Source organism: Lepisosteus platostomus, chromosome 25 (genome assembly GCF_059453375.1).
Source record: "Lepisosteus platostomus isolate fLepPlt1 chromosome 25, fLepPlt1.hap1, whole genome shotgun sequence".
Taxonomy (NCBI): Eukaryota; Metazoa; Chordata; class Actinopteri; order Semionotiformes; family Lepisosteidae; genus Lepisosteus; species Lepisosteus platostomus.
In genome coordinates, this window is record NC_142635.1 from 2,335,000 (window position 1) to 2,350,621 (window position 15,622).

General features: G+C 46.7%; 1 protein-coding gene and 1 long non-coding RNA gene across 4 annotated transcripts; one reads left to right on the top strand and one right to left on the bottom strand.

The window, feature by feature from the left end:
• Window positions 1-119: 119 nt before the first annotated feature.
• On the bottom strand, window positions 120-11,074 carry LOC148640531 (uncharacterized). Of its 3 annotated transcripts, XM_088619858.1 has the most exons (8): window positions 10,803-11,074; window positions 7,037-7,353; window positions 6,563-6,643; window positions 5,775-5,864; window positions 4,605-4,784; window positions 3,507-3,655; window positions 2,391-2,503; window positions 120-1,155 (listed from the first exon to the last, which is right to left on the bottom strand). In XM_088619858.1, exons 2-8 carry the CDS (start codon window positions 7,137-7,139, stop codon window positions 1,101-1,103), a joined length of 771 nt encoding a protein of 256 aa, XP_088475984.1. In that variant the 5' UTR covers window positions 7,140-7,353; window positions 10,803-11,074; the 3' UTR covers window positions 120-1,100. The 3 variants fall into 3 exon arrangements, with proteins under 3 accessions (XP_088475984.1, XP_088475983.1, XP_088475985.1); XM_088619857.1 differs by lacking the exons at window positions 120-1,155; window positions 2,391-2,503 and adding an exon at window positions 2,517-3,279; XM_088619859.1 differs by lacking the exons at window positions 120-1,155; window positions 2,391-2,503 and adding an exon at window positions 2,517-3,313.
• On the top strand, window positions 4,845-5,496 carry LOC148640532 (uncharacterized). The gene is made up of 2 exons (XR_015930384.1): window positions 4,845-4,984; window positions 5,313-5,496. It is a non-coding gene; the product is annotated as an uncharacterized LOC148640532 (long non-coding RNA).
• Window positions 11,075-15,622: the final 4,548 nt, after the last annotated feature.

Sequence of the window (15,622 nt, forward strand, 5' to 3'; positions counted from 1 at the left end):
TGACCAGCTGTCCACAGCTCCTGCACTGACCAGACAGCAGGTCAGTCAGTATGTCAGCTGGAGCCTCAGTGCACGCTGGGACTCCAGGTCACTATTCAGTACAGAAGAAAAGGCAACAATTCAACTGAAAGATGCAGTTTAGGTTCTGTGTTCCACAAGGCTGGTTATGAACATTAGTAATATCTCAACTCTCCTTTCAGTCTGGTAACCTGAATCCTGTGTGTGAGGAGGCTGGACCCTGCTGGTCCCCTGTGTGTGAGGAGGGTGTCCATGTCCCCCTGTGACCTGAAACACTGCCCAGGCTGTAGAGCTCCACTCCGGCTCTGTGCAAGGGGCTGAGCCCTGTCTTTCATCTGAACCTGGCTGGACAGACACGTCCCACACTGGTGCTGGACACAGCTCTGTGAAACTCCCTGGGTGAAGACGACCAAGCTCCCTTTCTCCATTAATACTGACTGAACTGATCCTCACTCCATTAACACTGACTGAACTGATCCTCGCTCCATTAATACTGACTGAACTGATCCTCACTCCATTAACACTGACTGAACTGATCCTCACTCCATTAATACTGACTGAACTGATCCTCACTCCATTAACACTGACTGAACTGATTCTCACTCCATTAATACTGACAGCCCAGAGGAGACAATAGACACACAGAGGCCCACTGGACACAGCAAGACACAGCCCAGACATCTTCACACAGGCTGGATTGTCTCAAATACAAAATATTAACAATATAATCTGTAAAATACACACCAGAAATTTTACCTTTGAGAAATAAGCATTGACAAAAATAATTTCAAAATACAAAAATGCAACAAATTTCAAAAGTTTGGAATAAAATCCCCAGGTTGCTGTCTGTCTGTGTCCCCAGCCTGGAGGACAGAAGGAGAGACAGAGTGAGGACCAGTGGAGAGACAAGAGACCAGGATCATCTCCAGGAATCAGCAGAGGAGCCCCAGCAGACACACTGTCTCTCTCTCTCAGGTCTCTCCTCCTCCTCAGGACAGAGAGGGGGGCTGCCAGACTCTCACAACATCCCCCTCACAGATCCAGGGGTGAGTCTTTTCACAGTTTCGTGGATATACAGTTTTCTAATCCAGACTCCAATATCCACAGTTCCCAGAGTAACCTGAACCAGCTGTGACCCTGTGAGAGAGAAGGAGATCAGAGTCACTGAGCCAGTCTGCTCACCTCAACACACCAGCACCTCTCTCTCCAGCTCCCTCTGCTGTGTCAGAGAAGACCTCCTGTGAAAACTGTCCTGTTATTCCTCACATTGCTGTTGACACATAGGAGCTCATGTTAACTTTTCTTTTTAATCAATAAGATTTACTCAGCAAGTTACAGATTCTTACAAGTTAGATCATATTTACTTGTCTGTTTGACTTACTTCCTGCCACACAGTTAGAGACTCTGAAAACACAGTCAGTGGACCTGAGACACAACACAGTCAGAGCAGTGATTCCACCACAGTACCAATAAAACACCAGCAGTGCAGTACAGGTCAGTGGGACTGATCACTGCAGGGGCTCAGTTTGTTCTCATTCTGAGCACTTTAGAGCTGCTTCTTCCTTCAGGTCCCCTGAATTACTCACTGACTGTGGGAGATTCTGCTCCTGAATAAAAAGTCCTTTTGCTTTGTGAATTAGGATTGTCAACCTGATTCAGACCATCTGTCTGTAGGGAAAACAGAGTGAATTTCACTACTCAGAGAAGAGACTCAGAGCTGCAGACAGACTGGCTGTGTGTGAGATGAGAGCAGTCAGACAGTATCTGACTTCAGTGGAGACATGATCTTAAACTTGTGATGTTGTGAGACGTGTGCCTGAGGTTTCTCTCTCATGTCTCCTGCAGGAGTGTAGGGTGAATCACAGGTGAGTCCAGGCTGTTATGTCTCTGAGATTATTTCCAGAAGACAAAGTGCTGGAGAGTCTCTCGATGGGGTTGAAGTGACACAGCTGGGAGGAGCTACAGCTGTGATGTTCAGGAGACTCTTGTCTGCAGAGACCTGGACTGAAACGTGTGGCTGAAGTCCAGTCCTCCTGCATGACAACACTGAGAGAGAATTTCTGACATGCGATGTTCTGGCTTTTCCTAAAAATTGCATTTTTTTACTCTTATTGTGAAATACACTGGAGCCTTTAATCTGTTTTAATGGCGTTAATTGGAACTTCATCATCTCTGGCTGTGTATTCCGACTCAGTTCTGTGGATTAAGGTTCTGTAAGAATCCACATTCTATTTTTCCAGTATCTAAACTATGTTTCATCGTTAATAGTGACCCAGTGACACCCTTGAAACTGCTTATGTACCATCTAGTATCAAGTGGGCTTGACAAACACACAACACAAAACACAACAGACACACAACACACACACTTACACTTCCTTGTCCAGGACTGTTCCATCAACCCATCTCCACTCAGATCCCCATTCCTTCCTGCTCAGACCAATCCAGTAGATAGTGTTGTTCTTTACTAGACGTCCCAGGATCTCCTGCAGAGACACACAGAGCAGGTCAACTCACCCTGGACACCAGCACCAGTCCAGCTGGACTCTGGGTCAGCTCACCCTGGACACCCACACTCAGTCCAGCTGCCTGACCATCTGAACCTGAACACATCTTCCTTCTCCTCACAAAAGAGAACAGACTCACAGTGAACACATACAGAGTGACCTCAGCTCACATATCCAGCCTCATTAGCTGGATTCAGAGACAATCAGAACGTGTGTTTCCCATCATCACTGAGAGTCAAGACCAGGTTAGAGGTCTTTACTAGAGACCTTTCATTTCTACTGTTCCAGACATCAGTGGCAGTTTTGGATGTATAAACATCTCTTCATTACAGTACCTCAGCCATTTCTTGATTAATAATTCAACTCCATCAGTTCCTCTTCTAACCAGATATTTTCTATCTCTGTGTCTGACTGGGTTTCCTTGGAAACGTGCAGCTGTGAGCAGGAAACAGCTGTTTTTCCAGAGTTAAACGTCCCGCTGATGGGGCTTGTCTGGGTAGCTGGTTCCACACTGTCACAGCCCTTCATGCCAGTGAGAGCAGCAGGAAAGGAGATTGTGGGTCTGGTGTCAGCTGGGCAGTGTGTCTCCTGGGACAGGGCTGGTCTGAGATCAGAAACTGTATCTGAGCACACAGTGGGCATGATCTCACTGTGCCTGGTGTTGGGCAGCACTGCCTGTGAGCTGTAGAGCAGAGATCCATCCCCACACTCTCATCTCTCACACTGCTGCTCACTCTGCTCTGTTCACACACAGGCTGTACAGGGGAAATAGTCACTGCTTTTCAAACTCTGAAGGTGAGGACACTGATGAAGGGCTCATAAGGGGACTGGTGAGGAACATTTATTGGAGAGGAATAATGAAGAGATTATAATTTTATTTGAAATATTAAATCGCTCCTTGTATTCTTGAATGGCTTTTCAGTGGAGTGTTTTAAAAAGTCTTTCTCACTCAGAGTGACAGCAGTGAATCTCTTGTTCTCACCAGTTCACTCTTGTCATCAATCACCAGCAGCTGAGCTCCCACTGACGAGCAGGACTGATTCGCAGACTTCCAGGATCTCTGGTCTGTAGAGACGTAGTAACATCTTCCACAGTCTCCCTCCTTCCATCCCTCTGGACAGCACTGCTGCTCTGTACAGACAGACACACAGGAATCACCTGGATTAATACTGACTGAGCCTCAGGGATTCCTCAGGACTCTCTTCTGTACAGACAGACACACAGGAATCACCTGGATTAATACTGACTGAGCCTCAGGGATTCCTCAGGACTCTCCTCTGTACAGACAGACACACAGGAATCACCTGGATTAATACTGACTGAGCCTCAGGGATTCCTCAGGACTCTCCTCTGTACAGACAGACACACAGGAATCACCTGGATTAATACTGACTGAGCCTCAGGGATTCCTCAGGACTCTCCTCTGTACAGACAGACACACAGGAATCACCTGGATTAATACTGACTGAGCCTCAGGGATTCCTCAGGACTCTCCTCTACACAGACAGACACACAGGAATCACCTGGATTAATACTGACTGAGCCTCAGGGATTCCTCAGGACTCTCCTCTGTACAGACTCACTCAGTTCAGTTCAGTGACGCTCAACCACTGAGCTCCTGTACTGTTACTCCTGGAGTCCTGCAGCACTGAGACTCACACTGACAGACGGGTCAGTAGTGAGTCTCCACCTGATTGTCACTGACTGTGTAGAGAACAGCCCTGAGGCTCTTATCCTCATGTCTGAGAGTCTGTCTGTCTTCTCAAACACGTCTCTTACCAACAGCAGCAGCTCCAGCTCCAGACCAACCTGAAGACCAGCTCTGTCCAAGAAACAGGTCTTCTCTCTCCTCTCTGCTGCTGTTTCACCCTGCAGACCTGTCACTCCTACACACACACTCAACTCTCACTCCTACACACACACTTCACTCTCACTCCCACACACACTCAACTCTCACTCCTACACACACACACACTCAACTCTCATTCCTACACACTCACACTTCACTCTCACTCCCACACACACTCAACTCTCACTCCCACACACACACACTCTCTCACTCCCACACACACACACTTACTTGTCTTCCCAGTAGAAGGGTCCACACAGAACTTCTCCAGTTGTTTCCTGTATCTCTCAGCTTCACTCCTGTGTTTCGCAGATTTATTCTGGTTTCCCTCCAGCTCTGACTTCATCTTCTCCAGCTCCTCCTCCTTCTTCTCAAGTTTTCTCTCCCAGTCTGAGCTGTTCTGTTTCCACACTGCAGGTCACAACCCCAGAACACACAACATCAGCACACAGGTGAACCCCCTACAGGACACTGTGCTCAGCTCTGGTCAGCACACTGCTGGGAGGACACAACAGCCTCAGCAGGAGCTCAAGGAAGAGGAGAGAGACTGATTCCTGCTCTCAGGTGTTGCTCTGTGCAGACAGGACTCTCCAGAGCCCTGAGACCTGCTGGTAATTCAAGATCATGAACACAGATTGAACACGTGAACAATTTAAATTAAATCATTATATTGAATATTGAATTGTAACTCTCTGTAAACATTATTTTAATTATACTGTATTATATGACATCATTTCTGAATGAGGACATTCCCAACACACTAGGCTCTGTAATTACATACATACTGTAGATAGATCAGTTATAATTCTGCTCGTACACATATTCTCACTCTCATTAATAATACTATATGTTTCTCAACCTTTTCTGTGTGTTTATAGTGTGTTTGTACCTCTATTCTCTATAATCATGAGTCTTGTTCACTGCTATTTTCTGTTTTAGCTTGTGAAGACAAAACCACAACCTTCCCCACAGAGAAGCTCTGAATGACCAGAGGAACGTCACCATGGCAACAGAGCTCAAATACAGAAACCTCAACACTTCACACTGCTACAGCCCTTCAGGAAACACAACTGTGGTGTTAAAAATACTTTGAGAAATTAAACACTTCACTGGCTTTGTGCAATTAGGACTTTCAGGTCATGTGACTTGTAGTCTCTTCCTGTCTCAGGCAGTAAGAGAGCAGCTTGAGCCCAGCAGCTCACAGCCTGGAGCCACAGTCCTGAACAGCAGATATCCAGAGGCTGATCAGAGCCCAGAATATCTGGTATTGCTTCACACACTCATATATAAGAGATGTGTGACTGCGTGTAATTCAGACATCAAAGCCATTTGATCTCTGTAAGATTAGACACAGATTCACACAGGTCCATATGAAATGACAGGAGCGACTATCAGACTTACAGACTGTCCCCAGGGCAATGACTGTGACCAGTAAGACACACACTGTGACTCCCAGGCTGATGGACACACAGCTCCTACTCCTGGACTGTCCTGGCTAGGGAGAGAGGGAGACAGGTGAATTCTCCCCACAGACTGGACACAGCAGGACTCTGAGTGGCCGGGGAAGTGGAGCTCAAGCAGACACCCTGACTGGAGCTGCAGGGTGTCACTGGGACTGACTGTGGAGGAGGGGTGTGAGCAGCTGAAGGCTCAGAGTGAGACACTTCAGGAGGGGGGCTGACAGAGGCGTCTCCTCACACCAGAGCTGTGAAGAGGTCATGTGACTGACCACTGAGGAGTGAAAATACACCGTGGTCAGAGCGAAGACCCACTGGTGCAGACTGACTGACTGAGAGAGATCACAAAGAGAGTCAGATAGAAACAGCCAAGGAGACCAGGAAACACAAAGAATAAAATGTCAGGCATGAACAGATCAGATATAAAGGTGAAATAGTGCAGCAGAGCAGACACACACTGTGTCAGTATGCAGGTGTGTTGACCTTTCACTGCGTCAGTTAGCTGATCAGGTCTTTCATTCTGTCTTGTTGTGTATCAGTGAGTCGCTGTCAGAGTCACAGACAGACGACAGTAAGTCAGAGTTTATCAGTGTGTTACAGAACCAGTGTATCAGAGTATAACTGTGTGAGTGTAACAGTGTATCAGAGTGCTACTGTGTTAGTGTCTCAGTATGTCAGTATGTCAGTGTCTCTCAGTGTCTCAGTATCTCAGTGTATCAGCTCTGTACTTACTGGTCTGCTCCCCCCTGGTGTGTTCTCTCTCTGGTGTGTTCACAGTGTGTTCAGAGTCACAATCTGTTGGACAGAAGTTTTCTTCAAACGAGAGGAAGAAACAGGCAGTGAAAAAGTCAAGGAAGCCATTAAAAATAAAAAACATGGATGAACAAATGATACAAAATAAACCAGTAAACCAGTTACACACTGTCACTATCAGCTTCTCTTGTTGTCACTTAGTCGATCAGTGAACCACTGTCACAGTAACAGAATATCAGTGTGTTACTGTACCAGTGTATCAGTATATCGGTGTTTTACTTTACCGTGTTAATGTTTAGCTGTATCAGAGTGTCAGTGTATCAGTATATTATTATATCAGTGTGTTGTTGTAGGAGTGTATCAGTGTGTCGATATTTCAGTGTGTTACTTTACTGTGTTACTGTATAGGTGTATCAGAGTATCAGTATCTCAGTGCATCAGCTCTGTACTCACTGGTCTGCTCTCCTCCTGGCTCTCTCTCTGCTCTCCTGATCACTGTCTCGTACACGTTCTGTGCTGGTTTCTGTAGCCCAGTGTAAACGCTGTCTGTGTCCATAGTTCTGACTGTATTAGCAGGGTCCAGTGAGACAGCTGGACACTGAGTCACACTGAGTCTCTGCCAGGTCAGAGTGACACTAAAGCACTGGACAGCAAACAGGAACTCAGAAACCCCTCCTCCTCCTCTCCTTCTTGCTCATTCTCTCTCTCTCTAACGCTCTGAGAGACGCTGGCACAACCTGAGACAGAGGAACATCTCCAGACACACTAGACTGAGAGGGAGAGGGACAGAGAGACACCATCACACTCACAGAGGCACAGAGTGAGAGAGCCAGAGAGACAGCAGGAGAAAGACAGTGTCTGGTCACTCTCCCAGCGCAGCGTCAGTGTCCTGTACTGCCCAGCAGCACAACCTGTCTCTCTGGACTCTGTCCAGCCCAGTAGAAGGGGGTGAGGTCCAGAGCCCACTCTGTCCAGCCCTGGGAATATTAATTAATAATAATTCCTTACACTTATACAGCACTTTCTTGACACTCCACTCAGAGCGCTTTACAGGTAATGGGCATCCTCTCAACCACCACAAGTGTGCAGCCCCACCTGGATGATGCACCAGTACTCTCCCAACACAAGCTCTCAGTGGGGAGGAGAGCAGAGGGATGGAGCCAGTTCAGAGAGGGGGGTTATTAGGAGGCCACGATGGGTAAGGGCCAGGGGGAAATTTGGTCAGGACACTGGGGTAACACCCCTACTCCTCTCAAGAAACACCCTGGGATTTTTAATGACCACAGAGAGTCAGGACCTCGGTTTTATGTCTCATCTGAAGGACGGCACCTTTTTACAGTCTAGTGTCCCCGTCACTATACTGGGGCATCAGGACCCATATAGACAGCAGAGTGAGCGCCCCCTACTGGCCCCACTAACACCTCTTCCAGCAGCAGCCTTAGCTTTCCCAGGAGTCTCCCATCCAGGCACTGACCAGGCTCACACAGCTGAGCTCCAGTGGGCTGTGAGTGGGCTGGCAATGAGTGTGTCTCCCTGCTCACAGACAAAGTGATGCTTTTTCCTGCAGCCCAGCTCATGTCTGCATTACATTGCCAGAACTTCTCTGTAAATGTTTAGACTTTATCTTTTCGAAAGCTGTGTTGACTCAAACCTAGAATCTGATTTCCATGCAGGTGAGCTTCTTCTTTAGTCCTTATAAATGGGGAGCCTGTTCAAGATGTTAGATCTCGATCATCATGATCAGCCTCCTCCTCTCGTCTCTGACTGCTCCCCACTATCTGATTTCCACACAGGTGAGCCTCTACTTCACAGAAGAGCCTGTTAAAGTTTTTAGATCTCGATCTTCACCATCAGCTGTTCATTTTGAGAAAATGTCATCTGACAACCAGCCTCCTCCTCTCATCACTAGACAGGCTGTTCTCTGCTTTACAGACAAGTACAGTCAGTGATCTCACCTGTTGGTGAACTAACTGCATGTCTCAGGGGTGATGTAGAGTTAATCTTCTAGGGCAGCACATCTCTGATAAAACACTGTATGTAAGTGATCACACTGAAATAAAGGTATATCAATCCAGACAGGTTCAGACAGTCAGAGGAGTCCTGTCCCATCACCAGTGACTCTGACACAGAGCACAGACTGGAGGTAAATGCTCTTTCACACTGCAACAGCCATTTAATAGACTCCCATCTTTTTTAATTGAGATAACATGGGCTTAAAGGAGACAACAAGCAGAAATGCACCATATAGACCTGCAGGGACTCCAGAGTACAGTAGTACTGCTGGTCCTGCTCACTTACTGATCAACTGGTTTCTATGAAGTGTCAAAACCCCAGATCTGTTTCCTGTGAATGGCAGGCAGGTGCTTACAAACAGGATATAATACTTAAGTGATCAAATCAGAGCGTTAATTTTAGCACACAAAAATGGACAGTTGAGTGAAGCTGCCTGCCAGTGTATGAGAGAGCAGCAGCATGACCCCCCTGTGTGGAGCAGGGCAGACAGCCCAGTGGCTGGCATGAAGCAGGAGTCCTTCTGTATCTGTTTATTCAAGATGGAAACCTACACTACACCACAGGAGGAATCTTCACCCCACACTGGTCCACCCAAGGAGACAGCTACCTCCCTCTCCTGCCCCAGGGAGTGTGGAAATGCCCCTGCCAGTGTATTTAGTGCTTCTCACTCAGTGCAGGAGACCCAGGAGTCAGTGTCTGTCGCTGCTGCTGCTGTTCCTCTGTTTGCTCAGCACCCCCCCGGCCCCTGGGTCACTCAGGCCTGGAGCATGTGACCCTGAGCTTTCCCATCATGCTCGGAGCTGGATGTTGTCTGCCTGGAGCTCATGTGTCCAGGCCTGTGCCGCTGGTGGGCATGAGCTGTGTGTCGCCTGCGTGTGTCTGGGCCCACAGTGCTGCCCAGTGCCCTCAGGACAGCTGGCACAAGCGCTGCAGAGCTGCTGAGGGCACAAGCAGACAGGATCCATCACACTGATATTCCCAGGGTGTGCAGATCCAGACTCCTGTGGCCTGGGAAGAAATATCTCTATCATACCTGTGTAATACTTCAATGTGTGACGAGTAATAATCCTGAAGTTACTGTAAAAGTCTCTGGAATGTGAGACACACGAGTACAGCACAGCAGGGTGGACTGAACTACGGATATTAAGTGCTTTGTGTTTCCCACATGTCCACACTTGGTAACTCAAAAAAAGTATTAAAAAAACCTTTTAAGCAATGTTCTCCCGTGGAGTTGGGCTCCGGCTCTGAGCTCAGTCGCAAAGAAAACCCATTCGGAACGAAGCTGGAGAGAACGGGAGCCTATTAGCGCCTCTGAGAACACACATTTTTGCTTTTATTCGAGATACTATTGCATTAAAACGCAATAGTTGATTTGTGAACAATGTTGCCTACTATATTATTATTTTGCATTTTATATGCAATAATATCGTCCCATGCAAAGTAGCACTGATTCTAACAGCAGAAGACTACCGTCACACTCCTCGCTGTGCAGGAGAACGACTCTTCAGGATCACTTGTACTGTTTTCAGTACTGCAGACCGGAAGTAGGACACGCTGTGATTGAGCACTCCTGGGTTCAAGCCGTGTCCTGTTTGACTCGCCTTTACACAAAGTGCAGAAACGGGTACTGTACAGAGGTTTTTGACTAATCTTTAAACGGAAAATATCTATGATGACTTGACAGCAAGACTTACAGCTCTCTTTGCACAAAGAGGAGACGGTAGAGTCAATGCTAGTTTGTCTGGATGATATTACTGAATATATAATGCAAGATATTAATATAGTTGGCAATATTGTTCACAAATTAATTATCTTGTTTTAACGCAGGTGTCTTATAGAAACGCAGTTTCTCGTTTAATTTTAATACCTTCTCCTATAACCTCAATAAGTTTCTCGTTTAAACGCTAAACTGTTTTTTTCCATAGCTCTCACAGGCTACTGCAGCAGCTGACCCTGTGCTCAGCACTTCCGCTGGTCTAATTATCACGAACTGCTGCTCGGAGTCAGAACATTTCAATTAATCTCATCAGTAAGTTGATATATAGGCACCGTTAATACAGGACGATAAATTGTGTCTGTCTCGTATTTGTATAGAACTGAATGTCCAGGGCAATTTAGTGCAAATTTATTAACGTAAAAACTGAATTAATACTAAACATTTACAAGACGAGGTTATTAAACTACGCCTGCATACTTCAACTCTCACCTCCATAGAGTCCTGTACACACCCACTGTCCCGGCATTTCAGCTGTGTGATTGGACCAGAGTCGCGTCACTCACGTCATTTAATACAACCCCGGCGCTGATTGGACAACAGCGTCGAAGCTCCCGCCCAATGCAAGAGAGCCGGTGCTGATTGGGCGAGTGTCGCGGACAGGCTTCAGGTTCCGCGTTATCCGCACTGATTGGTTCCGCGATCACTGGGCGAGAGCCACAGAAAGTCTTCGGGTTCCGCGATGTCCGCGAAGTCCGCGCTGATTGGGCGAGAGCCACGGAAAGTCGTCGGGTTCCGCGATGCCCGCGCTGATTGGGCGAGACTGCTGAAGCCCCTGCACTGATTGGTTAACAGCTTCGCCTTGTACGCCTATGTTGTGACGTCATATTACCGTGACGATGCTGCTGGTGCCCTAGTGCCTGTTGTGCGGTCTTGAGGTGGGTGTGTTGCTGCGGCACTAAAAAATACAAATAAAAACTGTCGCTGCAGAATTGGATGCAGTGGGTTGGTCTGTACGTGTCAAGCACTTCGCGAACCTGGACGGGTGTATTGAAATACAAAGAGAAGGTAGTTTTATATTTCAGTCGTCATTGCACAACTTATTCAGGGCTGAAGGAGGGCACATTGTTGATGAATTCGGCTGTATTGCTTTCAGTCTCCGTCTTTTTATTTCTGGAGCAGGTCAATCAGTTGCTCCTATCGTGGTTTTGCGGCCTTTTATTTTACACATTGTAGCCGATTCCAAAGATCTGCTCAGACGCAGCTGAAACTCCAGGATTGTTGGATAGTGTTGTTTGTTCCAAATAGCAGAGAAAGTAAACCTCGTCTTTAAAATGGAAGTTTGGCCTCTTCTTCTCCGCTCAACTGTGATCTAGAGCCCTGATTTCCACTGAGCCTCCAGCTGAAATACTGTCTGTTCAGCTGTCAGTCCAGGTTAATCAGAGATTCGTCGCTGGCAGGTCGTGTCTTGCTGTCAAGAGCAGAGGGAGTTTCTCATTCTGTGTGGCTCAATCACACTGGAGTTTCCTAAACACGTTAGTGATGAGTCTGACTGATTACTTTATAACGTCATATTAAAGAATAAACCCAATTTTCTCATAAACACGAGATCACACGTGTAGCACTTCCATCTCTTTAAAATCAGCACAGCCTCGAGTTCTGGATTAGAAAAGCCACAAATGACAACTACTTGCACATAAGTCTGGCACCTTTCTGCATAGTTTCAAAATCGGGATTAATAACACAAATCTGGATTCTTTATTCTCCCAGGAGACGTGTTTTAAACTCCACAGGGGCTGGACTGTCTTTCCCTTTTAAGCGAATTGCTTTACATCATGCGTGGTCGTATAGACCTATTGGAAAATGTTGGTCAGTTTCCACTGGGGTCAACAGGACTTGTGAAGTGCCCCCTCTGCTGGCTCAGAAAGAAGATTGTTTCACACTTTGCCTCCTGTTCTGTGATGTTTGAGACAAAAGTACAAAAGTTGTGATTGCTTCTACTGTTAACGCCTTGTAGAAAGCTGCTGCAGCTGTGAAAGTGAGTCAGCTTTATTCTGTCTTAACATACCGGTGAAGGCTGATGGACAGATCCCAGCAATTACTCGAATACCCTCCACAGCGCGGTGAAGCAGGAATGCTGTAGAGCTGGAGATGTGCAGTACGTATGAGCAGGGAGCTGCGTCAGCATGCGCAGGCTGCAGAGGAACAGGTGAAGGTTTATTTCCTGCTCAAAGGACAAGGAAAGAGACACTATGTTTCAGCTGTGGAGCATGATCCATCATCAGTAATTAAGCAGCTGATTGAGTCAGATTATTGCAGTGGAGTGCACTGGAAGGGCTGCAAGCTGATTAGCTCAGACAAAAACCTGTTTTTAACCTCAGATGAGATTTATTTTTTTGTTAAACTGTCCCTGTTAGGGGATTTTTGGTCTCTCGTGTCCCTGTTTGAAAACTCGCTGTTTAGCAGCAGAGACGAGCAGCTCCGGGATCCGCCGCCCCTATTGGCCGAGTCTGAATGAGAAGGCAGGTGCGGTCAGTCTGCAATTAGACTTCAATCCGCGGCTGTTTAGCTGTTCCGACGCCCGAGTCGCTTCTCTGCCTTTAAATAGCGAGTTTGCAAACAAAGAAAGTTTCTCAAATTTACCATTTAGCTGGAGCGGGATCCTGGGCGACGGCTGTCGGCTTTTCTCGGTCCGAGTGGGAAATGTTATAAGATGGGGCTTGAAAGATAATGCATTTCGAAACTTACTTTTGTCCGAGCTGCCGGACGGGCTGTAGCTCACACCTGAAGAAGGCTCCACGGCCGAAACGTGTTTTCTTTCTTTTTTTTCAGCAGGGAATAAACTTATTACTTGTTCCTTTGCAGCCTACGCATGCTGACGCAGCTCCCCACCTGGACTTGTGGCTTCGACTCTGCGGACAGAAACGTGGTATTAAAATCGTGCTTCAGCTTCTTGAAACTGCTACTTTTGTATTTTGTATCTTTACCTGCGCAATGCGCTTTTTCTCGTTTGTTAAAAGGTTAAAGCGAGAGAGTTAAAACATTTAAAATGCATTTATCGTAGAAAAAGTTACTGCTTTTATCAAAACCTGCACGAAACGTAATGCATGTTTTTTCCTCCCGGCAGAGCAGCGGGGTACCAGCCGCCTCTCTCCCAGCCAGCGAGCCGCCGGAGTCCCCCCACCTCCCCTGACCCCAGCCTGCACGGGCCTGGAGCACAGACCCGCCCCTATTTATAACGTGAACCCCTGATGAGCGCGAGAAGGACGACAAAGGTAGCAAAATAAGAGACACCGGGGACCGAGATGGAAATGTATGGATACCTGCTTAATAACTCTGCTGTATAGTGTCATTGTTTAAGCCTCATATCCTTTATATCCCCCTGCATCCCCGAGACTGGCCAGATCAGCGCTACTCAACACCTGCTCCGTTAACAGCGAGGCTCTTCTTTTATGTGACATTATCAAAGAAAAACTGGACCTTCTGTGTTGAACCGAAACAAGGCACAAACAAAACGATGGACTCCTGTTCAACCAACTAGTTCCTCCTGGATATGGTTTGTTTGACCTTCTGGTCTTTCAGGCAGAGGCGGGGGCATCACTATTTACAACCTTTTTTACAATCTAGGTCCTATAACTATACCTCCTTCCTCTTCTTTTGAGTGTCTTGTTGTAAGTGTTTCTATCCCCCAATCTACTATTATTGCCACAGATCACAACTTTGCAACACATTCTTAGATTTCTTTAGTTCTAAGATTGACAACATCCGGCATCACATTCTCTCCACTACGGATATCATTTCCATACCTCCTCCCTCCTCATCCAGCTTCTCTCTTCTTGACTCAGCATCCCTAAACAAACTAGTTACGCGCATGAAACCCACCACATCTATTTTAGATCCCATTCCCACCACTTTATTCCAGTCCTGTTTCTCTTCTCTCTGTCCCATTGTCCTCAATATAATACATGAATCCTTGAGCACCGGCATCGTACCAACGGTCCTCAAAACTGCAGCCATTACCCCCGTGCCAAAGAAGCCTAACATGGCTCTCGACAATCTTAACAACTTCCGCCCCATCTCCAACTGACCCTTTCTCTCTAAAATTCTAGAGCGTGCTGTCACACTTCAGTTACATAACCACCTCATGACAAACAACCTTTTCGAACCCCTCCGATCTGGTTTCCGTCAACTTCACAGCACAGAAACCTCCCTAGTCAAAATCACCAACGATCTCCTAATAGCTTCTGATTCTGGTTCTCTTTCCATACTCATCCTTCTTGATCTCAGTGCTGCCTTTGACACTGTTGACCATAACTTCTTACTTTCTCGTCTCGAGACTGTTTGGAGTCTCTGATACTGCTCTCAAATGGTTTAAATCTTACCTCGCTGATCGCTGTCATTTTGTCTCTCAATGGGTACAGGTCTGAAATTGGTCTTGTCAAGTCTGGTGTCCCCCAGGGCTCAATACTGGGCCCCTTGCTCTTCAGCATTTACATGTTCCCACTTGGTCAGCTTTTAAGATCACATGGCCTCAGCTTTAATTTTTACGCTGACGATACTCAAATATACATCCATACCAAACCTGACCCTGATGTGGCTGTCTCTGTTCTATCTAATTGCATCTCTGACACACATTTGGATGACTCAACTTCCTTCATCTTAACTGTGCTAAGACCCACATGTACAGCATACTGTCAAAACATCTTTTTTTCACCTTAAAAATATCGCAAGACTACGCCCTATGCTATAATTAACTGTGGCTGAAAAGATGATCAACATATTTGTATTCTCTCGAATTGACTACTGCAATGCTCTACTCGCTGGGGTATCTAAATCTACTCTGAACAAACTGCAGTATGTCCAAAATTCAGCAGCCAGAATCCTGACCAGGTCTAGTGCAAGTGTTCACATTCCTCCTATCCTGGAGTCCTTGCACTGGCTTCCGGTCAAATTCCACGTAGACTTTAAAATCCTCATGCTCACCTATATGGCGTTACATGGCTTGGCACCTCAATACCTGTCTGAACTTTTATCGCCCTATTCCCCACCTTGTAACCTCTGCTCTTCAAATTCTGCCCTCCTTACCCCCAAGCCCGTCTACATTGTATGGGCGACAGGGCCTTCTCCTGCTATGCCCCCAAGCTCTGGAACTCTTTGCCCAAGGATATCGGAGAGTCACCTTCTCTAAACTCCTTCAAATCCAGATTCAAAACCTTCTTCAGAAAAGCCTTTACTGAACTGGTTCCATTCTTCACCCCTCTGCTCTTCTTAATACCACCTTCCACGGTCTCCTCTATTGTTATTGTTGTAAT